The sequence below is a fragment of the Rhinatrema bivittatum genome, chromosome 3 (assembly GCF_901001135.1).
Source record: "Rhinatrema bivittatum chromosome 3, aRhiBiv1.1, whole genome shotgun sequence".
NCBI lineage: Eukaryota > Metazoa > Chordata > Amphibia > Gymnophiona > Rhinatrematidae > Rhinatrema > Rhinatrema bivittatum.
The window spans coordinates 146,631,685-146,657,717 of record NC_042617.1 but is presented as its reverse complement, the minus strand read 5'-3'; the positions used below and the strand labels follow the sequence as shown (position 1 = coordinate 146,657,717).

Below are 26,033 nucleotides of genomic sequence, written 5' to 3'. Positions count from 1 at the left end.
TATGTGATGAGAAAATATTTTTGTGTGGTATTAATGCATAAGAGAGAGTGATGCCCTATACTGATATTATGATGGAAGAAAAAATAGAAAATGTAATACATATATGTATATGTTCTCATATACAAATTAAACAAGAGAGTTTTTCTGATGGGATCCTCTTTTTTGAGAAGCTTGCCTGTGGTCAGAGGGGGTAGGTGGGGGGGAGGATGCCTTCAAGTGGGGGATTCTGGAGACCTTAAGGGAGGTCCTGGCTTCATGGGAAGTGCTTAAGGCGATGGATCAGGGTGGACTACCAAGTCCCTGTCATAATGGCTATGTGAGGTGGTCAAGGCATTGGGTCGGGCGCAATATTGGGGCCCCTGAGCCCTTTTTAGCTTAAGGGGGAAGAATGGGATCCCCTATACTAAACATCCCTCTTACTCCAGGCTGGTTTGCATGGGGGAAGTCACAATCCATCACATGCATGCTAAGGGGCAGATTTTAAAATCTGCGCGCGCGGGGTACATTTGTGCGCACTACCCGGCGTGCACAAAAGTACACCTGATTTTATAACATGTGCGCGCTGCCGCGAGCATGTTATAAAATCCGGGGTTGGCGCACGCAAGGGGGTGCACACTTGTTCACCTTGCGCGTGCAGAGCCCTAGGGGAGCCCTGATGGCTTTCCCCGTTCCCTTCTCTCCCCCCCACCTTCCCCTATCTAACCCACCCCCCAGCCCTACCTAAATCCCCCCCATACCTTGTTTCAATTATTACGCGTAACCCTTTGAAAATCTGCCTCTAAGCTTTTTGGGCTATCATGCACACTGTGTGTGAGTGATTCTACCACTGCTTTTTGATATCTTATTCATATAGCACTACCAGATACACACAGCGATGTACAGAAACACAGAAGAAAGTGTCCCTGCTCTTCTCTGAAGACTAATGGTGTTTTTTTTTAAGGTGCAAGCCAAAATTTAGTCGATGGACCATTAAATGTTGTTCAGCTGTACTCATTGATTCATTAGCTTACTTATGCAAAATATTTTTTAGTCCAAGTTTTAGTGCATATGCTCAGGGGCTCTTGGATTTCAGTATAATTTCTGGTTTCTTAGAAACGTTGTGGATCATCTTCATGTGTGAGTTCAGAGAGCCATCTTAAATATTCAACAGGGTTAGGTTGTACTTTCTATGTAACTTTAATTCTTCCAAACTTGAAAAGAACAATAAGGTAATACAAGTTAAATATCTTTTTCTATGTTTTGAGTTGCAGTGGAACTAGAAAAAATGAATATGAATATATATACACTATATACTGTGTGTGTGTGTGTATACATATATATATAAATCAATAAAAACTTATTTTCCAAAATATTTCTTCCATTCATGTGGCATGGATCTCATGCAAGGGAGGGAAAGGGGACCCCAAGAAGTGCCTTGTAAGTGCTGTTCTTTAAGTTTTTATGTATTAGTAAAGTCTCTATCAAACCCAGTTTGACAGGTGTGCAATCTCTAGGGCAGAATCCATCCAGGGGCAGCGAGAACGTGTTTGCTACTTGTTCCCACTAGTGAACTGTAGACAAACACCTATAGCAATATAATTTCTTCCATCAAATAAAAAGGGCTCTCCTTATCACCAGATCCTTGCTTTATGGCCAGATTATGGAAAACAAGTCCCTCCATGGCTCTCTTGGTGCTTAGACTTAGATTCTTCTTTCATTTCCTTCTGCTCCTCAGTGAACTGGACTATTTTGATTCTGCTGGAGTGAATGACAGATGCCAGAAGATATGTGATCAGTGGGACAGACTGGGAACGCTTACTCAGAAAAGGAGAGAAGTGCTGGAGGTAAAACAGATCAACAAACAGCTCAGAAATATGTTTGTCACTGTACGAATGGATCTTAAATATTTTATTACTGACTTTACTGAGGATCTGCGGTTGCTGAAACTGATAGCGTTTTGCATAGCTGCAGTCTATTTGCTGTGGGTGTAAATCTGCTATAGTGCAACTTACAAATCTGGTCCAGTTGGTTCTAGCAATTTACTCTGCTTTGTCTTCAAAGCTGGTGGACACTGTAGAACAGCATGATGGAAACCCGATGAATTAGCAGTTTTACTCCATATAACTCTATGAATAGACAGAGCTAATCAATTTCGGGTTTATTTTATTTTAGAATTTATAATTATTTATTGCAACAATAAAAAAGGGAGAAAATCAGTGCAGGAAATGACATAACTTTTCTGAGCAAATATCAGGGTTTATTTTGGTGGCCATGACGTGCCTCTCGGCCTTTCTTCCTGTGCTGATAAACAAGAACCGAGGATCACACTGGGATGTTTGAGTGGATGACTCGGTACTGGGGGTGAAGTGGAACCTGGGCCAGTCACGAATTCTGTGAGCAAAAATAAAATGCTGCACATTGGACATTGCAGACTTAGGGTGAAAACCAATAAAAACTGAATAATAGTGTTTATTTAAAAACTTTGGATTTTTTAAAGGTAAAAGTCAGTTTAAAAAGGCCCTGTGACTAAAACCTCTGCACCTGCTTATGTGTTTGAGTGCAAAACTGGTGAGTGGGTAGGTGGAATAAAATTAAGTTTCCCGTGAAAAATTACTGCCAGTTACCTCAGTTGTACTCGACCTGTAGTCCTAGGGATGGATATTCTAATTTTTTTTTTTAAAAATAAGACTACTCTAACTGGCTGTCTGCTACTGATATCTGTTTGGGATATATTTTCTATTTGTTTGTTGGATAAAAAAAAAGAAATGAATGGCCATGTAATTATAACCCTGGAAAACACCCTAAGATATTAGGGAAGCTCAGAGAAGGTTCTGGCAACTCCCCAGATGAGTTCTATTCAACTCAGTATTTTGATTCTGGAGGACTGGGGGAAGGGCAGATGTCAACCTTCTTCATAAAAGTGGCAATAGGGAGAAGGTTGGAACCGCAGGCCAGTTAGTCTGATCTCAGTGAGGGGGGTAAGTTACTGGGGTCTCTGCTAAAGGAAAGGATAGTAACGTATCTGGAATCCAGCAGGCTGCAGGATCCAAGGCAGCATGTTTCTTTTGCCAAATGGAGTTTATGATACAGACCTCATCAGTTGTTTTTTTTTGATTGGTGCCCTGGATATGGTATACTTGGATTTTAGCAAAGATAGTAACACTGTTTCACATAAGAGGGTCTATAAGTAACCTGAACAATCTAGTGGTGGGCTGCAAGGTAGTTGACGAGTAATAGGAAACAGAGTGTAGTGGTAAACGGCGTTTGCTCAGAGGATTATTGGTGGAATGCCTTAGGGATTGGTTCTAGGGCCAATTTTGTTCCATATTTTGGACATGATATAGGAGAGGGGTTGGTAGGAGAGGATTGTCTTTGTAGACAGCACCAAGATTTTCCACAGACTGGACATTTCTGATGGAGTAGAAAAAATGAGGAGTGATCTAAGAAAACCTGAAGAGTGGTCAAGCACTTGCAGCTAATCTTCAGTGCAAAAAAGTTAAGGGTCTTGCATTTGGAGTCCAAATCCAAGGGATCAATTTGTGATGAGGGGTGGAACAATCAAGAGTCTGACCTTGGGGTGATCATAACTGATGATTTCAAGGTAGCAAAACAGTGTGAATAGGCAGTGGCCAAACTCAGATAAATTCTAGGGGATACAGAGAGATGGGCATGACCAGTAGAATATAGGAAGGGATAATGCTTTTGTACACATTATTGGTGAGACCTAATCTGGAATGTTATGTCCAGTTTTGGAGGCCATACCTCAGAAAGAATATAGAACAATGGTATTCACTCCCAGCCTTCGAAAACCACCAATGAGTCAGATTTTCAGGATATCCCTATTCAATATATATGAGATACATTTTAATACAATAGAGGCAAGGGCATGAAAATCTATGTCATGCTTATTCATTAGGGATATCCTGAAAACCTGACCTGTTGGCAGCCCTCAAAGGCTGGGAGTGAATACCACTGATATAGAAAGGTAAAGCAGTTCAGAGAGTGGCTATCAAAATGATGCAGAGCCTGAAAGAGGCATTATCTAGGTTTAATAAATCCTCTTCACAGCATCTAGAATATCATCACCAACTTCCACAGAGGACTCAAATATTCAGAAGTAAAAGGATTACAGTGGGCTCTGGTAGAACAAAATCTGTGATCTAGAGACACCCAGTCTCCTCAACTGAGAATCATTCAGATTCTCCGAGGACAAGCAGGAATGGTAGTTCTCACACATGGGTGACATCATCAGATGGAGCCCCGACACAGAAAACTTATGTCAAAGTTTCTAGAACTTTGACAGGGCACACTTAGTATGCCCAGCATGCCCTATACCTCTCATCCATGCAGGATCCCTCTCCAGTATCTCTTTTTCTGCACAGCTGCAAGCATTGCAGTCTGAGTGAGCTCACTTTGGATTTTTTGGCCTTTATGAAAAAAGTGTCTTTTTTTCTCTTTCTTGCGTTTTTTGTGGGTTTTCTTTGTGGTGTTTGATGCCGGGTCCTTCTTAGTGCTTCCCTGTATGTTCCTAGTCAGGGCTCTCAATGCTTCTGGTAAGTTTCCTTTCACGGTCGATTCCCCCACAGTGGCAGTGCCTTGGTGCCCGATGGCCATTGATGCCTGCTGCCATCGATTTTGAGACATTTTTCTTTCATCACATAATGGCGACATCTTGTTTTTGCTGATGCCTTCGGTGCCTGAGGACCATGTCCATTAAGGACCCCCATGAGACATGTGTCTTCTGCCTGGGCATCGCATGACATCCGGAGTTGCTGCTTATGCACATAAATGACCCCAAAGGGATGTCGTCTTCGGCTCGACAAGATAGAACAGCTCTTTGGGCTGAGGAAGATTAAGCCATTGGCACTGGCTTTGGCATTGGAGGCATTGACATTGATGGACCTCAGAGCCACGTCGATGGACACCGGTTCCGTCAGTGCCATCAGTGGATAGGGACACTGGAGACCGACCACCATAGATCTCCTCCAGGCCGAGAATGTCTGGTTCCTCAGCACCGGGGAAGGACCGTCCAAGCATCAAGGAAAGCTGAAGAAGCATTAGCACCAATCCCCATCTATGCACAGTGCCATTCATGGGGATGTACCAGCTCATGCTGTGATGCCCCCGAAGTGACCCCGTGGCGAGGAGCACCAGTCTTCCATTGGTGTTGGGGGTCCATGATGGTCTCCACCGGTCTGATACCAGTCACTGATCCACCTATTATTAAAATCATCCATTGTACCCGAAGACTGGAGGATAGCTAATGTAACCTCAATATTTAAAAAGGGCTCCAGGGGCGATCCGGGAAACTACTGACCGGTTAGCCTAACTTTAGTGCCAGGAAAAATAGTGGAAAGTGTCCTAAATATCAAAATCACAGAACATATAGAAAGACATCGGAACAAAGTCAGCATGGCTTTACCCAAGGCAAGTCTTGCCTCACAAATCTGCTTCACTTTTTTGAAGGAGTTAATAAACATGTGGATAAAGGTAAACTGGTAGATGTAGTGTACTTGGATTTTCAGAAGGTGTTTGACAAAGTTCCTCATGAGAGGGTTCTAGGAAAAGTAAAAAGTCATTGGATAGGTGGCGATCTCCTTTCGTGGAATTCAAACTGGCTAAAAGACAGGAAACAGAGAGTAGGATTAAATGGACAATTTTCTCAGTGGAAGGGAGTGGGCAGTGGAGTACCTCAGGGATCTGTATTGGGACCCTTACTTTTCAATATATTTATAAATGATCTGGAAAAAATATGATGAGTGAGGTAATCAAATTTGCAGATGATACAAAATTGTTCAGAGTAGTTAAATACAACCAGATTGTGATAAATTGAAGGAAGACCTTGTAAGTCTGGAAAACTGGGCATCGAAATGGCAGATGAAATTTAATGTGGATAAGTGCAAGGTGATGCATATAGGGAAAAATAACCCATGCTATAGTTACACAATGTTAGGTTCCATATTAGGTGCTACCACCCAAGAAAGAGATCTAGGCGTCATAGTGGATAACACTTTGAAATCGTCGGTTCAGTGTGCTGCGGCAGTCAAAAAAGCAAACAGAATGTTGGGAATTATTAGAAAGGGAATGGTGAATAAAATGGAAAATGTCATAATGCCTCTGTATCTCTCCATGGTGAGACCGCACCTTGAATACTGTGTACAATTCTGATCGCCGCATCTCAAAAAAGATATATTTACGATGGAGAAGGTACAGAGAAGGGCGACCAAAATGATAAGGGGAATGGAACAGCTTCCCTATGAGGAAAGCCTAAAGAGGTTAGGACTTTTCAGCTTGGAGAAGAGATGGCTGAGGGGGGATATGATAGAGGTCTTTAAAATCATGAGAGGTCTAGAACAGGTAGATGTGAATCGGTTATTTAGTCTTTCAGATAATAGAAAGACTAGGGGGCACTCCATGAAGTTAGCATGTGGCACATTTAGAACTAATCGGAGAAAGTTCTTTTTCACTCAACGCACAATTAAACTCTGGAATTTGTTGCCAGAGGATGTGGTTAGTGCAGTTAGTATAGCTGTGTTTAAAAAAGGATTGGATAAGTTCTTGGAGGAGAAGTCCATTACCTGCTATTGATTAAATTGACTTAGAAAATAGCCACTGCTATTACTAGCAACAGTAACATGGAATAGACTTAGTATTTGGGTAGTTGCTAGGTTCTTATGGCCTAGATTGGCCACTGTTGGAAACAGGATACTGGGCTTGATGGTGTTGCGTTCGCGGCTGCTTTCGCCCTCGCTCCACCCTCTCTATCTGTGTGGCGACTCCCTCCGGGCATGATGGACGGCTTGCTGCTGCGGCGTCTCCATGCCGCTTCTCCCCGGCATTCCCGGGCCGGCTCGATGCTGCAGATCCGCCATGTTCCTGATGACGTAGGGCGCGCGCACACTCCGAAGTATGTAACAGCAAGGGCGCGAACTTCAGGGGCGTCCCCCTGTATTGACATCATCCGCTTCCAACATAAAAGGTCTTTACTTTTGCTAACAGATTGAGTTAGAAAGGACTCGCTTCGGCTGTCCAAGCAACTCTGCAACCGAAGGATTGATTGCGGGGATTCCTTGGACCTGCTTCCCTCTACGCAACTCTGCCTCCTCGGACTTACCAGGGGTACCCGCTCCTCGGGGGCCTCGCTCTCTTTTCTCTATTTCAGATTACTGATAGGAACCGGTACTCACTCCTCGAGCGCCCATGTTCCTAAACCCTTTGAAGAGTCTCTATTGTCTGGAAGCGATTGCAGATACGGACATTGTGAGTTACTATTTCAGATTACAGATAGGAACCGGTACTCACTCCTCGAGGGCCCATATTCCTGAACACTCTGAAGATTCTCCACTGCCTAGAAGCTATCGCAGGTACAGACATTTGTGAGTTATTATTTTCAGATGGCATATAGGAACCGGAACTCACTCCTCGAGAGCCTATGTTCCTAAACACTCTGAAGATTCTCTATTGCCTGGAAGCAATCGCAGATACGGACAATGTGAGTTACTATTTCAGATTACAGATAGGAACCGGTACTCGCTCCTCAAGGGCCCTTGTTCCTGCACACTCTGAAGATTCTCTTCTGTCTAGAAACTGTTACAGATACAGACTATTGTGAGTTACCAACGCTCTCTCAGAGCTTTCCCTGGAACCAGGTACTCGCTCCTCGAGGGCCTAACCCTTTCCAGCTACTGAGCTTTCTCAAGACCTTATGTGAGTTATTATATATATATATATATATATATATAAAACAGCATACCCTGTCTATTCACTATCTATAGTCTCTTTACAGCTCAGCAACCCTGGGATCGCAGTTCCAGCCTCTGAGGGACTTCAGCCCTGCCGGGCATATCAGCTCACTACTGCCATCTCTGGTAGTTCTACTACCTGTCTAATAAAAGAACTATCTGTGTCTATCTCCATACTCAAGCCTAGCCAGTGGTCCCTCTCAGGAGTGGTGCTGCGAGATTGGAGAAACACGATTGTGGTCCCTCTTCACAAGAGAGGTAGCAGAGAGAAGGCTGCAAACTACAGGCTGGTTAGCCTCACCTCGGTGGTGGGAAAATTAATGGAAATGCTGCTAAAAGAAAGGAGACTGAACTATCTACAATCCAGTAAGTTGCTGGATCCAAGGCAGCATGGATTCACCAAGGGGAATTCCTGTCAGACAAATTTGAAATTTTTTTGATTGGGTGACTAGAGAATGGATTGAGGAAGAGCGCTTGATGTGATTTACTTGGATTTCAGGAAAGATTTTGATACGATCCCACATAGGAGGCTTGTGAATAAAATGAGAAGCTTGGGAGTGGGTGCCAAGGTGGTGGAGTGGATTACAAATTGGTTGACTGACAGGAGAAAGCGGGTAATAGTAAATGGAATCTACTCTGAAAAGAAAACTGTGTTTGTGGAGTGCCACAAGCATTGGTATTGGGACTGGTTCCGTTCAATATCTTTGTGAATGACATTGTGGAAGGGATAGAATCTAAAGTTTGTTTATTTGTGGATGATACTAAGATCTGCCACAGATTGGACATGCCTGAAGATGTAGAGAGAATGAAAGCTTAAAGAGTGGTTGAAGATTTGGCAGCTGGGATTCAATGCCAAGAAGTGCAGAGTCATACATCTGGGGTGCAGTAATCCAAAAGAGCTGTATGTGATGGGAGTACAGGGATGGGGGTGGGGGTGGGGATAAAAGACTGTTGTGCACGTACTAAGAGAAGGATCTTGGTACAATCTGGTAATCTGAAGGCGGCAAAGCAATATGACAAGGCAATAGCTAAAGCCAGAAGAATGCTGGGCTGCATAGAGAGAGGAATAATCAGTAAGAAAAAGGAGGTGCTAAGGCCCATGTACAGGTCCTTGATGAGGCCTTACCTGGAGTACAGACAACAAGTAACGAGGGCCCTGACTTTTATGGTCGGGGGAACTGAAAAGCATGAGGGTAACCTGCATGGTGCGGCAGATACTACAATAAGAAGCTTGCTGGGCAGACTGGATGGACCATTTGGTCCTTTTCTGCTGTCATTGCTATGTAAGCCTGTAAAATGATCTTAGAACCTAAATATGAATACCTTAGACAAGAGGAGAGAGAGAGAGAGAGGACATATGATACAGACATTCAGATACCTCAAAAGGCATATGAAAGAAACCTTTTTCAGTGGAAAGGAAGTTCTAGAAGAATTTATGAATTGAGGCTCAGGGGTAACATTAGAAAAAATTTGTCGCAGTAAAGTTGGAGCATGAATAGAATAGCCAACTTGGGGAAGTAGTAGAAGTAAAAACAATACTGGAATTCAACAAAGCATAGGTATAAGTATAGAGGATTCTTAGTTATAAAGAAGTGAAAGGAAAGCCAGAGATGAATGAACGGAGCCTTGAGCCCTACACTGTACTATATATATGAATAATTAGTGAAGTAGCTCCGTCACTAGTGGCATAAGTTTAAAATTCTAAGTCCCCAAACAAAGGTTTCAGAGAGGGACTCTGAATCGAAGGGGGTAGTAAACAGATCTTTTATTGAAGATGTAGCAGGAGCTGAAAAACAGGCTGAGAGGGGAGATGACAGAAGTTCATAAAATCAGGAGTGGGGTAGAATGGGTAAATAAAGGATGGTTTTTACGCTTTCAAATAATGCTAAAACAAGGGGACACTCCATGAAACTAACAACTAACAAATTCAAAACAAATCATAGAAAGTATTTTTTCACCCACCACACTGTGTGTGATAATCTGTTGCCAGAGGATATGATCAAGGTGACTAGCATAGTGGAGTTTAAAAGAGGTTTGGACAAATAACTGGAAGAAAAGTCCATAACACAGTATTAGTCAGATAGACTAGGGAATTAGAGTAGGAGAGTGAATAATAAGAAATAGATCTACTTTCTGGGATCTGCCAGGTATTTATCACCTGGACTGGCCACTGTTGGAAACAGGATGCTGGGTTTGATGGACCTTGGTCTGACCCAACATGGCATTTCTTATGTTCTTGTTATGGGGCAATGGGTATGAGTGGGCTCCCTTATTTTTTGGCACCGCTCTCTCCTGCACTAAGGATACTGCTTGGGTGGAATTTATATCATTGTTTAGCTTTGCCCATAATCCCCCCCCCCCCACACACACACACAATCTGCCATTATCTATGGCACTGGAAAGAGTAGCTGCAGCTAATATATAATATTTTACATTTATATGTAGTGTCTTCAAGTGATTTCTAATATTGATTTCTTGACCTGGAAGTTTCCTCCTGCTCCTTTGCACTTCCAGGTCAATTGAAATTAGAGGTGAAATTATTTCCCCCCACTTCCTCCCCCTTCCATGTCTGGTCATTGAGTAATGATTCCATGCTAGGAACCATGAAGTTTTCTGTATCTGGCCACTAGGTGTCACCATTGAGTGATGACTATGACTCCTTCCTTCCCCCATCCTGGGGTTGGGTCCTGAGCCCCAGCTGATTCAGGATGGAGCTGGGGGCTTTCTCTATGGCTGTGCACAGCACTTATCAACTAAGCCACCAGGCCAGCTCTGTTGTAATATATTTTTTGCTGGGATGTTTCCCAGAGTTATAATTACATAGCCATTAATTTCATCTTTTATCCAGTACACGAACCTAAGTGCCAAAATGGATAGTAAGATTACGATGGAACTTTAGGTTAATACAGTAATCCGCAGTTGGAAATGGGGTTATTATAGGTTTTGATTCTTTGATTATTGTTTAATTATTTTCAGATTTATTGTCAGGACCAGGATAACTGATATTGTACAGTTTGTATTTTGTTTTTTTTGTTGTAATGATTGTTACTATGTAGCATACAAGCCATATTGGATGCGCTCAGAAAAATAGCTCATAAATATTGTAAACAAAACACATTTTTTTGTTGTTCGCCCATGCAGAGAATGGAGAAGTTGCTGGAGACGATTGACCAGCTCCATCTGGAATTTGCCAAGCGAGCTGCTCCTTTTAACAACTGGATGGAAAGCGCCATAGAGGACTTACAGGATATGTTTATTGTACATAGCATAGAAGAAATCCAGGTAAGTGATGCAGATGGTATTTCCATGGAAGTGACTTAGAAGAACGCTGGTGTAGAGGGCGTTGGGCTTTCAGCTCTCTTGGGACGCATGTGAAATGAAGAGCAAGAGCAGTCATTTTGTATAAAACTGGTTGCCGAAGTGGATTTTGTCTTCAGCAAATAAAAAATTTTCAATTGCTGCAGTAGTTGTTGTTCATTGATGCAATGTGCTAGTTTACAGTGAGAACTGTAATACAGAGTTGATGCAGGAGGCTGTATTAAATTGTACTGCTCTCACTGAACCCTCTGTTCTCTCAGTAAATGTCAGAGTATCTCAAGCTGGGAAAAAAAACCCAAAAAAGAGAACTTAAGTCTAGTGGAGATTTACTGCCGTATACAATGTTTTTTTTGCACACCTGTACAACTTGCAGAACGTAGGCCATTGTGGAATGGCACGCAGTTCATGTCCTAAAGGCTTGATTGAAGTAAAGACATAAAATAGATATTGTTTGCAGAGGATGCTTCAGGTTTAGCCCTGGTTGCCTTTTTCATAAATGCAGGACAGAGCAACATTTTCATACAGTAGATTCCACTCCTACTAATCATCTAGGAAGGACTATGTTAGGCTTTAAGAATTATGCATTTGGATGTTTGGGTTACTCTAAGTTGAATGCACTGGTATTATGTTGCTAAAAGCAGATAAATAGGGAGTTGAGTAAAAGGGCAAAGTAATTCAGCTGGTTATTTTTCAGAATAAAAGAGGAAGATCACGCCTTACAGCACTTTTTTTTTACAGCACCTTTTACATTTTTAATGCTCTTTATCACTGCATTTGTGTCTCCAGAGTTTAATCACTGCCCATGAACAATTTAAAGCCACTTTGCCCCAGGCGGACAGTGAAAGACAGGCCATCCTGGCAATACATACTGAGGTTGAGAAGGTTATTCAGAGTTATAGCATCCGAATCATTGCAAAGAATCCTTACAGCATGCTTACCGTGGATGACATCCGGAACACATGGGATAAGGTAAATGAACAATCAGATTCCATTAATGAAGAATATTTTCATTTGTGAATGGCAGAAGCAAGTGCTGAAAGTACACTATAAAGAAAATGAAAAATAGTATGTTGATGTGCCCGTTTGGAAAGGTACAATGTTTGAGCATCCTTTTCATGTTCCCAGCTGCCTAATAACAAATCATTTCGGCTAAAGAATAATTTTCGATGAGCTAACTTGCAGGGATTTAAAAATTCTGCAAGGTATTTTTATTACTGGGCAGCACCTAGCTACCCAGTAATATCCCCATGAGCATTTTTCAAGGAACAGTATTACAAAATTGTTTTAGTTAAACTTAACAGTTAAGACTTTCCTTCTGTTTATTTTAGTCCATTCTTGAGAAAATATAATATTTGACATTTTCTGAAAGCAAATCCTTTCTACTATCTTGAATCTAAGTAATCTGGAGTGCTGCTGTGCTGCTTTTCATTACCCCTCCCCCCCCCCATGCATGTATCATACCCATATGTCAAGCCTAACTGCAGCACGAACATCTGTAGCACAGGTATGGGAAAGAAAATAGCTAAAAACGGGGTGTGCCCATAATCAAATAGGCACAGGTTTTATTCTAAAAATGTGTGAAAATATACAAAAGGATATATTAGGACATAAGAAAAAGCAATGCATATAAATATTCTATAAAAAATAATTAAATGTTCTGGTTGTAATATAGATATATAAACATCAGAAAAATTAGAGTTATGGATGTCCCAGCAACTCTGGGGTCAATATTCAGTATTTGTCCAGCTAAGTTCACGACTTAGATAAATGGTGGGATTTCACATTTTCCACATGCTAAATGCCTCCGGGTTACCCGACTAAGTAGCTAGCCAGATAAAACTTAGACAGGTAACCTGAAGGCAGAGTTACATTGTTTGGTTTATGGGTAACTTTAGGATTGCCTGTAAACACACCTAAAGGTAGCCGGATAAACTTGTCTGACTAACTTCCTGATAGCTGGGCATATTCAGTGGTGCACCCATTCCACTAAATATCTGGTATAAATTAGTGTTTTCCACCCAGCTGTGTATTGTCCTTTATAACTCAGTAATCCTTTGCATGCTCATCACTTCATGGATAAGCAAACATCTTATATCATTTTCTAGATAACTGGGATTCAAGACTGGAGAAGGAGGTAACATAGTAACATAGCAATGAAAAAGACCATCTGGTCCATCTAGTCTGCCCAGCAAGTTTCTTACGGTGGTAACTGTCGCTCCATGCAGGTTATCCCCAAGCCGTATGTTCAGGGTAGTAATATTAACAATCAAAACCAAGCAAGTGTCAAACCCATAACAAAATTATTGCTAGCAACATTTTTACAGAGCTAGCAGCCTTATTGATAATCCAGACAATGTTGTTTGAACGTGCTTTGCTTTTGGACTTGGCAAGAGAAGCAGTCCTGCACGTTTTCCTTAATGTCGGTGTATCACTATCCCGGACAGTAAAAGTCAGGACCCAGCATTGGCTGACATCTGACTCCAATTCCCCTTCTCTCCCCCAAGTCAGAATTGCCGCATTGGGCACCCATGCTAAAGGGGTATCATCAGTGAGCTATAATGGTCTAAACAAAACTCTCACTATTATTTAATTCCAATAGCTGGAGTTTTGTTTAAGCTATTATAGCTCAGTGATGATACTTTTTTAGCACACGATGCCTAGTGGGGCACTCTTGACACTTCTCCTAGTTCTATGGACAGTCAGGAGACTTCAATCCCAATTAAAAATGGAACCATGTCACTACTGGCACCAACCAGCCTGATCATTCTAGGAACCTTATGATACTCAAGCTCAGTACATTTCACTGTCACTGGTATAATGCATACATCAAGACAATAATTTCTGCTGTTGATCTCATATTCAACCATTGCTTCTTTTCTCTACTGACAGGTGAAGAAGCTTGTGCCTACAAGAGACCAGTCCTTGCAAGAGGAGCTTGCTCGCCAACATGCTAATGAGCGCCTGCGCCGCCAGTTTGCTGCTCAGGCCAATGTTATTGGGCCCTGGATCCAGACTAAGATGGAGGTAAATTGTAATTGTTCAATTGAGCCATGAGAAATATAATAGAATATTCCAGAACAGTATCACGGTATCGGACAAAGATTATTTGCAGCTTATGACTCTCACAATGCAAGAAATTACAAAATAGAATGCCCAGTATTGATTCTGTTAGCAGAGGAGTATTTATTTTCAGAATTTTCCAGAAGCATGACTGAGCTTTTATTGTAGAAGAACGAGAACTGCCCCTCCTCAAAAGGAAGACTCAAATTAAAATGTATACTGTGGAACACACTCAATGGAATTCTAGGGGGCCAATTTTCAAAGAACTTAGGATCCTAAATTAGCCCTTTTGAAAATTGACTAGGACTGAGTGCCTAAATTTAGGCTTTCCTAGCGTGTAGCCAGATGGACTCAGGGCCAATGGGTTATGCTGCCCTGCCAGTAGATGCAGATGGAGTCAGATTTCAAAGCTAATGTTACCCTTTACATACCCCTGCAGTGACCTCAGCCCTCTAGTATTTTTCTATCTCCGGTAGATGGTGGACGTACCTCTCCCTACGGGGATTGCTGTACTTTTTGGAAGGAGAAATTCTACATTCTAAACTGAAGAAAATTTAAGCCCTGCTCACCTGCCGTGATACCTAAAGGACCTACTCCCAGTTGAGAATTCCTGAGGCGATTTCCGAGATCCCTTAGAGGTGTGCCTTGGTCCGGTAGCCAGTTCCCGGCGTGGACTTTGCTGCTCAAGCAGCTGAAAGGCAGCTGGTGCAGGAAGCTGAACACAGCGGTGACAGCCAAAGCCCTCTCCCCCTGCAGCCGGAGACCGTCTCTGTAATCAGCCGATAAGCGCTGAGCCCAGATGTTTAAAAAAAAAAAAGGGAGAAGATTTACTGATCCAGAGATGATTGGAGGGATTTCTGGTAGGTTTCCTCTGACCTCGTGCTCGGTGCTCCGTGCCAACGTCGTTCCCACTCCCATGGGGGCAAAGGGTATTGGGCCTCCGAGCTGGTTGAGCAGCCCCCAGTGAGATAGGCCCCGCTTTAGGCACACTGTGTGGTCGGCCTCATTGGTGCCATCTTGCGTGCGTTTCTGTGAGTGCAGTACAGTCCTACATATGGCGTTGGTATGGCTCTGCACACGTGATGTGTGTGTAATATCAATGCGTACTTTTGCACACAACTCTGAAAGCACATACAGGAAAAGCTGAAAAGCGCATGGACCTAACGTCCCTGGATCTACCGGAGGCCTACCTATGTATTCCAATCTGTCAAGAACACCGCTTCCTATGCTTTGCGGTACTGGGGTGCCATTATCAGTTCCGGCAATGCCCTTTGGCCTAGCCATCACATTCTCCAAGATTATGGTGGTTGTGGCGGCAGCGTTAGAAGAGAAGTAATCCTGATATACCCATACTGGGACGACTGGTTGATCCAAGCCTAGTTTGTGGAAGAGAGCCTTCGGGTGACTATCAGGATGACTTCCTTTCTTCAGAAACTCAATTGGGTACTAAACCTGGACAAGAGCAGTCTCAAGCCTTCCCAGTCCTTGGAGTATCTGGGAGTCTGGTTCAATACCAGGCAGGGTAAGGTCTTCCGACCACTTGGATATGGAAGTTGATGTGTCAGTTGATGAATACAATACACCCAATGATATGGAGCTATCTCCAAGTTCTCGGTTTGATGGTGGCAACCTTGGAAGTAGTGCCATGGGTGAGAGCACACATGTGCTCACTTCGCTACTATTATGTTGGAACCCACAGTCTCAAGACTATTTGATTTGGCTCCACTTACTGATGGGAGTCTGCTCTCGTCTCTACTGGTGGTTGCAGGAGAGGTGTGTCCCTGTCCTCTCCTGCTTCTTTCTCACAACAGACATGAGTCTCCGGGGCTGGGGAGCTCATTGTCAGGAACTTACAGCCCAGGGACATTGGACGGAGGAGGAAGCCCTCTGGAACATCAATGGCCTGGAAGCCTGGGCAATAAGACTGGCATGCTTATGATTCAGTCACAGACTCCAGGGTCAAGCAGTCCGCGTAATGTCAGACAATGCAACGATGGTAGCCTGCATCAACTGCCAGGGAGGAACAAAGAGCCAGAAAGCATCTCAGGAAATAGACCTCCTTATAGAATGGGCGGAAATACATCTACAGATGATATTGGCCTCCCAATTGCAAGAAAAGACAACGTCAGAGCAGACTTTCTAAGCAGGGAGAGTCTAGATCTAGGAGAGTGAGTGTTGTAGGAAAAAGCCTTTCAACTGATGGTAGATTGCTAGGGCCTCCCGTCCATCGACCTGCTGGCCGCATCTCATAACACGAAGGTTCCCCGATTCTTCAGCCACAGAAGAGATCCGTGGTTCCTAGGAATTGACGCCCTCATTCAGCTCTGGCTGGAAGAAGAGTTATTTTACGCCTTCCCTCCCTGCTGGGCAGGGTCATTCATAGAATCAGACACCACAGGGGTTTAGTCCTACTAGTAGCTCCAGATTCACCCAGGACATTGGAGACTCCTAGTGGAGACCCCCCTGTGCTTTCCAGTGCACAGGGACCTGCTACAGCAGGGAGTAGTCCTTCGTGTGGATCTGAATCATTTCTATCTTACAGTCTGGCCCTTGAGAAGGCTTGCCTGATGAAGTGAGGATATTCAGCGTCGGTAATCGTCACTTTACTTCATACTCAGAAGTTCTCCATGTCCCTAGCATAAGTGCAAGTCTGGAGAGTATTTGAAGCATGGTGCAAGGAGCTTTTGGAATTTTTACAGGAAGGCTTGAATAAAGGTTTGGCCCTTAACTCCTTGAAGGTAAAGTGGAGGCTCTTTCCTGTTCCAGGGGTGAGGTGAGCAGAGCCTCCCTGTCGGCTCATCCGGATGTGGTCTGTTTTCTGAAGGGAATGAAGCATCTTTGGGCTCCCCTACAGTTGCCAGTTCCCTTGTGGAATCTTAATCTAGTATTGGTATTATTGGCAGGGCCCCGTTTCAACTGCTGAGCAATCTTTACTTGTGTTTATTAACCTTGAAAATGGTGTTCCTGGTGGCTATTTGCTCGGCGATTCGCATCTCTGAATTGCAGGCATTGTCATGGCAGGAACCGTTCCTCCGGATGACTCCAGGAGTGTTACGGCTTTGTACCGTTCCATCCATCTTGCCCAAGGTAGTTTCGGAGTTTCATTTGAATCAGTCCGTTTCGTTGCCATTCCTATATAACTCAAGGACACGGAGGAATATCGCCTCCTCCGTCCTTTGGAGGAGAGTAGACTTTTAGTGTGGTATTTGGAAGTTTCAGAATCGGTCTGAAAGATGGACCGCCTGTTTGTCCTTCATGGTGGAAGGAAGTGGTGCAAACCAGCTTCGCGGGCTACCATAGCTCACTGGATTAAGGAGGTGGTCACGGGAGCCTATGTGGAGGCAAGAAAGCCATTACTTTCTCAGGTTAAAGCTTATTTCACTAGGGCTCAGGAAGTCTCATGGGCAGAATTTAGACTGCTGTCCCCCGTCGATATTTGCCAAGTGGCGACTTGGTCCTCCTTGCACACCTTCTCCAGGTTCTATCGCCTGGATATACAGGCCCGAGAAGACGCAGCTGTTGCAAAGGCGGAATTAACCGTACTAAGGGCAGCCTCCCGCCATGATCGGGAGTAGCTTTTGTACATCCCATTGGTCCTGAGTCCATCTGTCTACATACTAGGAAATGGAGAAATTACTTACCTGATAATTTCATTTTCTTTATTGTAGACAGATGGACTCAGTATCCCATCCTTGGCTGCCCAAGAATGGTGCCAAGGATCCGCTTGTGGAGTGAATATCGAATCCAAGAGATTATGGATAAGCCTTCATCCAGTTCCTAGATCAGGGCACCTATATTCTTACTGAGGTTCAGTGTTTATGATTGGTTGAGAACAGTTATGATTATCTATTTTTAAATCAAATCTTTTCACTAGTACGTCCACAGTGGCCTTTGAAGAGAATACTGGAGAGCTGAGATCACTGCAGGGGTATATGTATAGGATGATGTCAGCTTTGAAATCTGACTCCGTCTCCATCTGCTGGCAGGGGAGCATTACCCATTGGTCCTGAGTCCATCTGTCTACACTAAGGAAAACAAAATTATCAGGTAAGTAATTTCTCCATTCTAGTTTCATTATGCTCTTAAATTTAGGAGCCTAAAACGATGGGTGGCTGTGGGGGTGGAGTTAAGGCAGGGAAACAAAGTTAGGAGCTTAGCACAGATTTCAGAACTAGGCACTTAATTTAGGAGTGTAAATCTAGGTAAATAAACAGCAGGCCTACATTTAGGAACCTGACTTTTAGGCTCCAAAATGTATGCAAATTTTCAGCTGAAAACTGAAGAACCTAATTTAGAGTCTAAATTTAGGGGGTCAGGTTTATTTGAATATCTGCCCCCAGATATCAGAGTACTCTGCTGGGGTAAAAGACTTCCCAAAAACTTAACATGTTCATTTCACAAGAAAGTAGCTATGATTGCAGTAACATTCTGTTTAGTAGAACATTTTTTTTTCTGGTTCCAAGGATCTTTTCACAAATGGAGGCTACTTATCTAACCCCACACTGGTGTACCTGTCCTGCATGGGTGGGGCATAAAAGTTTTTGTTTTTATTCTTCAGGGTTGGTAATTTCCCAGGCTAGCTTGAACAATGACTCTTCTTTTCAGGGCCTGGATTCTTAGTAGGGTGGTGGTGGTGGTGGTGGTGGTGGGGTGGGGTGGGGGGAGATTATTCCCAAGGCACCGAGTACTATGTGTAGCCCCTCATGACCTTTATGATGATTTTCCCTGGGGAGGGGGAGGGGTATGTCCCTTTGGGTACTGGAGGTAACAAAGTCAACGGAGCCACTGTGTTAGTGTCCAAACAAATCTTTACTGTTGCAAACGAATGAAAATGGCACAACACTGACGCACAGCACCACATAATATGTTCTTTACAGTCCCCTTCCTCAATCTGTGCAGGAATATCAGTTGCCAGGGCCAGGGGAACTTCTGCCCTCCAAGGCTTTTGAAAAATAGAGTCCCCAGGTGGGTAGGGCATCCTTTACATGGGCAGGACACCCCTCCAGCTCACAATGATACAATGGTTCTGCCCCTGCACAGAGAGATACTTTCTCTCCCTCTCTCCCCAGGGGTTGAAAGCACCAGATGGGTGACCTCAAAGATCTTTGGCTTGGCCTTTTACTTACAATTTGTTGATTTCAATATTTCTTTGCTTCTGATGCAGTCCTTGTTCTTTGCTGTTGTGATCCTTGATGGGAAGGGTCCCCTGAAGCAGGACTCTCTGTGCTTCAGTCAGGAAGGAAGGGCAGTTAGAACTTCCTCCTGGATCTTAAAATCAAATCTTCCAAAAACTGAGAATAACACCGGAGTGTATCCTTACAGCAGGTCACTGGCACCCCCTTCCTCATGGAGGGCAGGTCTTCCCTAACCTGCACAGCCCTAGACCCAGGGTTGCCCATTCCATGGACCCAAGAGATGTACAGGCTCCGGTAAGGTTCCTATCACTTGAAAGGTAAAAATCCAAAAAATGTATCCAGAGGGAAAAATCCAGACCAGCCAGGGAGTGGACTGGAAAGGAAAAACCCCTCCCAACCATGGTCAGGACCACCAAGCAGGGTTTTGCTTGACTCCTCTGACTGGGCCTGTAAAATAACAAATGCTAAACTCCTATATACCTCCTATACTTGTGCAAACAAATTGGGACTGCCTCTCAAGCTGAAGCAAGGGAGCTGCTATATAGCATCACTAGGGGGACGGCCATTCCAGACCGCAGGAGGAGGGTTTGTATGTGAATGGATCCTCCCCACTAAACCATCCTACACTAACTAGCTGACACTTAACACGCAAGACTTACTGGCAGCGTGACCGTAGGGTCTGCTACAACTATATAGTTTTTTACCTCCTGAAACATAGGGTGTAAAGGGATGGACAACCAACTGCAAGAAGAGAAAAGAGTGACATGTAAAGACAAATTAAAAGTAAAAAATTACAGGCATATTTGTGAATAAAATCGTTTACCAATTCTGCTACTTTTTTTTTTTTTACAGGAAATTGGCCGTAGCTCAATTGGATTGATGGCGACACTAGAAGATCAGATGAACCAACTGAAGCAGCAAGAGCATGACATAATTAATTATAAGCCCAATATAGATAAACTGGAGGGAGACCATCAACTCATACAAGAATCCCTCATTTTCGATAACAAGCATACAAATTATACTATGGAGGTACAGTATAGAAACAAACCCATTTTATTTATGAATTGTGATTTTAGAAATTACAGAGTTTTATTTCCTGCTTCTGTTTTCCTCTTGGATCACCACTGATTGAATTAAAAGCTCATGTAACATGACATGTATTTATTTAAAAATGTACCGTATTTTTCGCTCCATATGATGCACCTGACCATAAGACGCACCTAGGTTTCAGAGGGGGAAAATTAAAAAAAAATAAAATAAAATGGTGTGCTAAACCGGCTTTGTTCCCGGGGGTCTGTGCGTCTTATGGAGCAAATTATGGGTAATCCAAAAACAGAAAAGGGGAGCAAATCCTGCACTTAAACAATACACAGTTATGGGAGAAGTGCAGAATAGAGTAAAGGTCCACATAAAGATTTCAATATGATATTCAAAATGATTTAAAGAATATCATATTGAAATCCTTGTGTAGACTTTTACTCTATTCTGCACTTCTCCCATAACTGAAATTAGGGGTATGCATACAATTTTTTTGTCCCCGTTTCATTTTTGGGTCTGGGGAGGGCCATTTCGGTCCACTCCCCGGATCAGAAAACTTTTATCGTTCTTTCGTGGAAAAAAAAACTCACCTCAACCCTTCAAATGTACTTAACTACAACCCCCCACCCTCTTGGCCCCCCCAAGACTTGCCAAAAGTCCCTGGTGGTCCAGGGGGCTCCCGGGAGCGATCTCCTGCTCTTGGGCCGTCGGCTCCCAGTAATCAAAATGGCACCGGCAGCCCTTTGCCCTTACTATGTGACAGGGGCTACCGGTGCCATTGGGAAACCCCTGTCACATGGTAGGAGCAATGGACGGCTGGCGCCATCCAATGGCACCGGTAGCCCCTGTCACATAGTAAGGGCAAAGGGCTGCTGGCGCCATTTTGATTACTAGCAGCTACCGGCCCAAGAGCAGATCGCTCCTGGGACCCCCCCTGGACCACCAGGGTCTTTTGGCAAGTCTTTTGGGGAAAAAAAGTGCGTCTTATGGAGCGAAAAATATGGTATATGCTGCTTAGACCAAATTCAAAGCAGTTAACAAAAGTAACAAACATAAAAATTCTTAAAACCATTCTGTCTTCAGCTCCCGATTGTCCTAGTTTGGGATACTATACAGAGAGTTAAACCTCTTCCTTGCTTTAAGCTTCCAAAGCCATAGTAAACTCAGATCTTAATACCAAAACTTGGGGATGGTAACTTTTATACAGCTGCATGGGCGCACATGTACACGTATATGCCAGTTTGCGCCAATGGACATGGCCATTTAAAAAACATATACGTGTATATGCGCACATGATATAAAATGGTCTGTACGCACACAGGCACAAATGCCGCCTGTACAGTGTAAGTGGGGGGATTTTATTAGATACGCACGGCGACACAAATACCAGTTTCCCCAGTTTGTTCCCAGTTCGCTCAGGTAAAGGATCAGACTTCCTGACCACCCTGAGTTAAATAGCCTACCTTTTATCCTGTTAGCCTCAACTCTTAAAACCCCGCTGAGGAGCCTAGGTTTTTTTTATTTCAGGACTTACACGCCATCCATAGCAGAAGTAAATTACGAGGTAGGGAATTGCGGCATGCGCTTAAATACTTACACGCAGATTTCATTGAGAAATCTAGGAACACCCATGCCCCACCCAGACTTTGGGGTAGATTTTAAGAGGCGCGCGAACAGCCTACTTTTGCTTGCGCATCAGACTCAAGCAAAAGTACGCTGGATTTTAGTAGATACGCGCGGAGCCGCGCGTATCCACTAAAATCCTGGATCGGCGCGCGCAAGGCTATCGATTTTGTATAGCCTGCGCGCGCCGAGCCGCGCTGCCTCCCCCCGTTCCCTCCAAGGCCGCTCCGAAATCGGAGCGGCCTCGGAGGGAACTTTCCTTTGCCCTCCCCTCACCTTACCCTCCCTTCCCCTACCTAACCCACCCACCCGGCCCTGTCTACACCCCCCCCTTACCGTTGTCGGGGGATTTACGCCTCCCGGAGGGAGACGTAAATCCCCGCGCGCCAGCGGGCCTGCTGTGCGCCGGGCCGCGACCTGGGGGCGGGTACGGAGGGCGCGGCCATGCCCCCGGGCCGTAGCCACGCCCCGTACCCGCCCCCAAAACGCGGCCGACACGCCCCCGAAACGCCGCGTCGACCGGGCCCGCCCCCCGACACGCCCCCGACATGCCCCCCTCCGAACACCCCGGGACGTACGCGAGTCCCGGGGTCTGCGCGCGCCGGTAGGCCTATGTAAAATAGGCTTACCGGCGCGCAGGGCCCTGCTCGCCTAAATCCGCCCGGTTTTGGGCGGATTTAGGCGAGCAGGGCGCTGAAAATCCGCCCCTTTGTGCACATACCAGGAGATACGCGTTTTTTAAAATCCGCGTGACGAAAGCCGGCCCGACTTCGGTGCGTATCTCCAGGCTTTGGCATGTGTAGAGCTTTGAAAATTCGCCTTTTTTTGAATGATAAACAATTTGATACTCACTGCAGATGGCATGGTATTGAAGATAACTTCTCAGACAGCGGAACTTATACAGCTGTGATGAGAAACTCTGATAGCTCAGTCAAAAAAGCAGATGGCTGCAGCCATAGAGGAAGCTGAGACCATCAGAAGACAGCAGTGGTGGAGCAGTAGATGCAAAGAAAGGCAAGGAAGTAAGGTGAAAATAGCATCTCCTAGCATCTGTAGAAGAATTCTGGAGAGCTTGCAAGCAAGTCAAGAGCCAGTTCCAAACTGAACTTTAGCAGGAAGTAGGGTTTCCCAAAGTCTCCAAGAGGCAACAAACCAATAGGAAGAAGCAAGAGAACAGGAACAGATCCAATCAGAAGCTTTGCAACATGTAACCCATGATGTCCTAAATTTTTTAAGAAGCTATCCTCTAAATAGGACACTGGTAAATAATGGGTTAAACTATATCCAATAAAAAAGGGGAACATGCAGAAAATTTGAGCTGAATAACATTACAAATGACACCAGGTGGCAGCATGTTAAGAAAGCATAAATACATATACATGTAAACATAACTGCGAAGGCAGAACAAAATCAAAATAATACAAAGATAAATACGCCCTTCCACCAGGTCTTCAAAGATAGAACTTGATGTCATTTTACATGCATCAATATCAAATACATTCCATTACACTGCAAGTGTAAATACAATCAAATATAGACACCTAATTAGTCCTGCATTAAGGATGTGTAGCCGGAAAAAAAAAAAATTCTGTTGTTGTTTTATTATTTTTCATTTCATTTTTATTTTAGTGCACACTAAATTTCACAACTGTTGTTGGCCCTCGGATTTAAACACCAACTGGAATACCTGGGGTTTTTAACAATTTCCTGAAATTCTTGGTACATGATGTTAAGCTATTCTAATAGACCGGGCCTGCGATGGAAAATGCTCTTTCCCAGGTTTCATCCAAGTGTGCAGCCTTTAAGGAATGGACTGCAAATAACCTTAACTGTGATGAGCACAGTGCATGAGGAGGATTATAGATTTGAAGCAAGGCACCAATCCAGAGTGAATCAGTATTTTCCAGCAGTTTCTGTATTAACATAGCTGTTTTATATTTAATTCACCATGAGAATGGCAGCCAATGGAGATTGTACAGTATTACTGTGATATGTTGTCTGTCTGATGCTCTAACCTGTTAACAAATGAGTGGCAGCATTCTGTGCCATTTGTAAGGCCTGCAAAGTAGACATTGTAACTCCAAGGTAAAGGGAGTTACAATAATCAAGGCCTGTGAAGCATGGTGCAAAATTCTTGTCCTCCCAACAATGGTTTTAATTGGTGCATTTATTTGTGGGCATATAGAAAGCCTTGAGTCTTTTTTTTTATTAATCCTTTAAAAAGTATCACAGTCTTCATCAGTGGTTCTCAACCTTTTTCCTATTGTGACACACCTGACAGACCACCCTCACATGTGTGACACGCTGCTCATTATAATTCACGGCAAAAATAAAAAATAAAGATCCAGTATTATTTTTATTGTTAAGAATGACACAAGAGAAAGATACGGTAAGTACTCTTTTTGAACAGAAATTGCATAAATAGTAAACATCCCATACCAAAACAGCACCAATTTCCTGCACTCAAACAGTAACCACCTTACCTAAGAAAAGGCAATACTGAAAATATTACACCAGACCTTAAGACACCAATACACCTCCTATTAGGAAAACAGACCAAGCCAGGCTGCTATAGAGTCCTACACAGAAACTACATGCCAGCAGAAACCCTCACCTGAATCACATGTGGTGACCTTCACCTAACAAAGAATAAAGAGACCATAAAGCATAAACAGAAACATGCAGACAAAAACTGAACTGGAAATGGCAAGAAGCCAGAGAGACTGTCTGCAGTGTAACAAAGGAAAAAGAAATTTCACCAGTCCTCAAAACAAATCAAGAAATATAAAATCAATAGCAGTAAAACCATACTAACAAAAAGAACAGATTTCAAAATAGCTGATGAATGGAATATCTGATAATTAAAAATTCATATAAAAATGTCTAGATACCAGTAAAATATTTCAAAATAGCAGATACAAAGACCCAATAATAAAAATAAGGATAAAAAAGGGCTTTGCTCTGCATACCTGGGAACGTTTGATACCCAGGTGCCCCGAGATTGTTTTGAATTTGTAGGAGGAGGAATGGTTTGCTTGCAAATTTCTCCTCTCTCTGTCATTCACAAGCTCTCTCTCTCTCTCACATTGGCTTTCAATCACACACATATACACCTGCTTTTTTTCTCTCACTTATATAGTTTCTTAATCACACATTTACACACATGCTGTCTTGTCTTTCCACACTTACACACACACAGGCTTTCAATCACACACTTAAATACAAGCTGTCTCTTTCTCTCATACACAGACTCTCGTTCACACACTTAAAAACATGTGCTTTCTCTCTCTCTCACTTACAAACAGGTTCTCGGTCACATACTCACATGCTCTCTCATCTACACTGGCTCTCAATCACACACGGACACATGCTCTCTCTCTTACTTATACACACAGGCTCTTAAATATACATACACATGATCTCTCTCACACATACAGGTTCTCAGTCATACACTTACATTCATGCTATCTCTCTCATACACGAAGGATCTCAATCACACATAGGCTCTCAATCACACACATACATACCCTCTTTCCCACAAACAGTCACATACCTACACATACAGACTCTCATCCACTTACTCTTCCGGGCCATGGTGGGGGCGGGCAGGAAGAAGAGGCCATGCTGGTGCCGCTGTATCCAGCTCTCCTGCCGCGATCCACCCATGCAATCAGCATTTTAAGCCCGGGTGGAGGAAGAGTTCCTATTTCGCTGGGGCAGGGGGAGCAGCTGGGTCAGCGAGGGACTGGGCAGTGTGGCGGTACACCTGCGTGTGCTTGGCGACATACACTGGTGTGTCGTGACACACCGGTTGAGAAACATTGGTCTACATGATGTAACACTTCTACTATAAGATGCTCCTTGTGTGAGATAGTGCTCAATTGACTTGTGTGCATAATTACATTTCTAGTTTAACTAGAAAATATTAATATTAAATTCCAAAGACCCTAAGGAGAGTTTCACAGTGAGGGTCTGTTGTAGCTATTAGTTCCCATCACTTCCAGTCAGAACCAGAGAATAATTATGGAAGGTATTTTTTGTATAAAACAAAATCTATTAAATATCTGTTATTCTTTCAGCCAAACAATCCACATGGTGGTTCTATTCTCCAACAAATGTTACAGTTCATGTTGTC

At 43.5% G+C, this 26,033-nt stretch overlaps 1 protein-coding gene across 2 annotated transcripts in view; it reads left to right on the top strand.

Moving 5' to 3' along the window:
* The window catches only part of ACTN2 (actinin alpha 2), a 177,080-nt gene that overhangs the window by 138,514 nt on the left and 12,533 nt on the right, over positions 1-26,033 (top strand). For both annotated transcript variants that reach the window (XM_029593816.1, XM_029593817.1), the window contains exons 13-17: positions 1,715-1,823; positions 10,863-11,003; positions 11,826-12,008; positions 13,929-14,063; positions 20,087-20,266. In XM_029593816.1, coding sequence (XP_029449676.1) covers positions 1,715-1,823; positions 10,863-11,003; positions 11,826-12,008; positions 13,929-14,063; positions 20,087-20,266 — 748 coding nt within the window. The remainder of the gene's footprint in view (positions 1-1,714; positions 1,824-10,862; positions 11,004-11,825; positions 12,009-13,928; positions 14,064-20,086; positions 20,267-26,033) is intronic.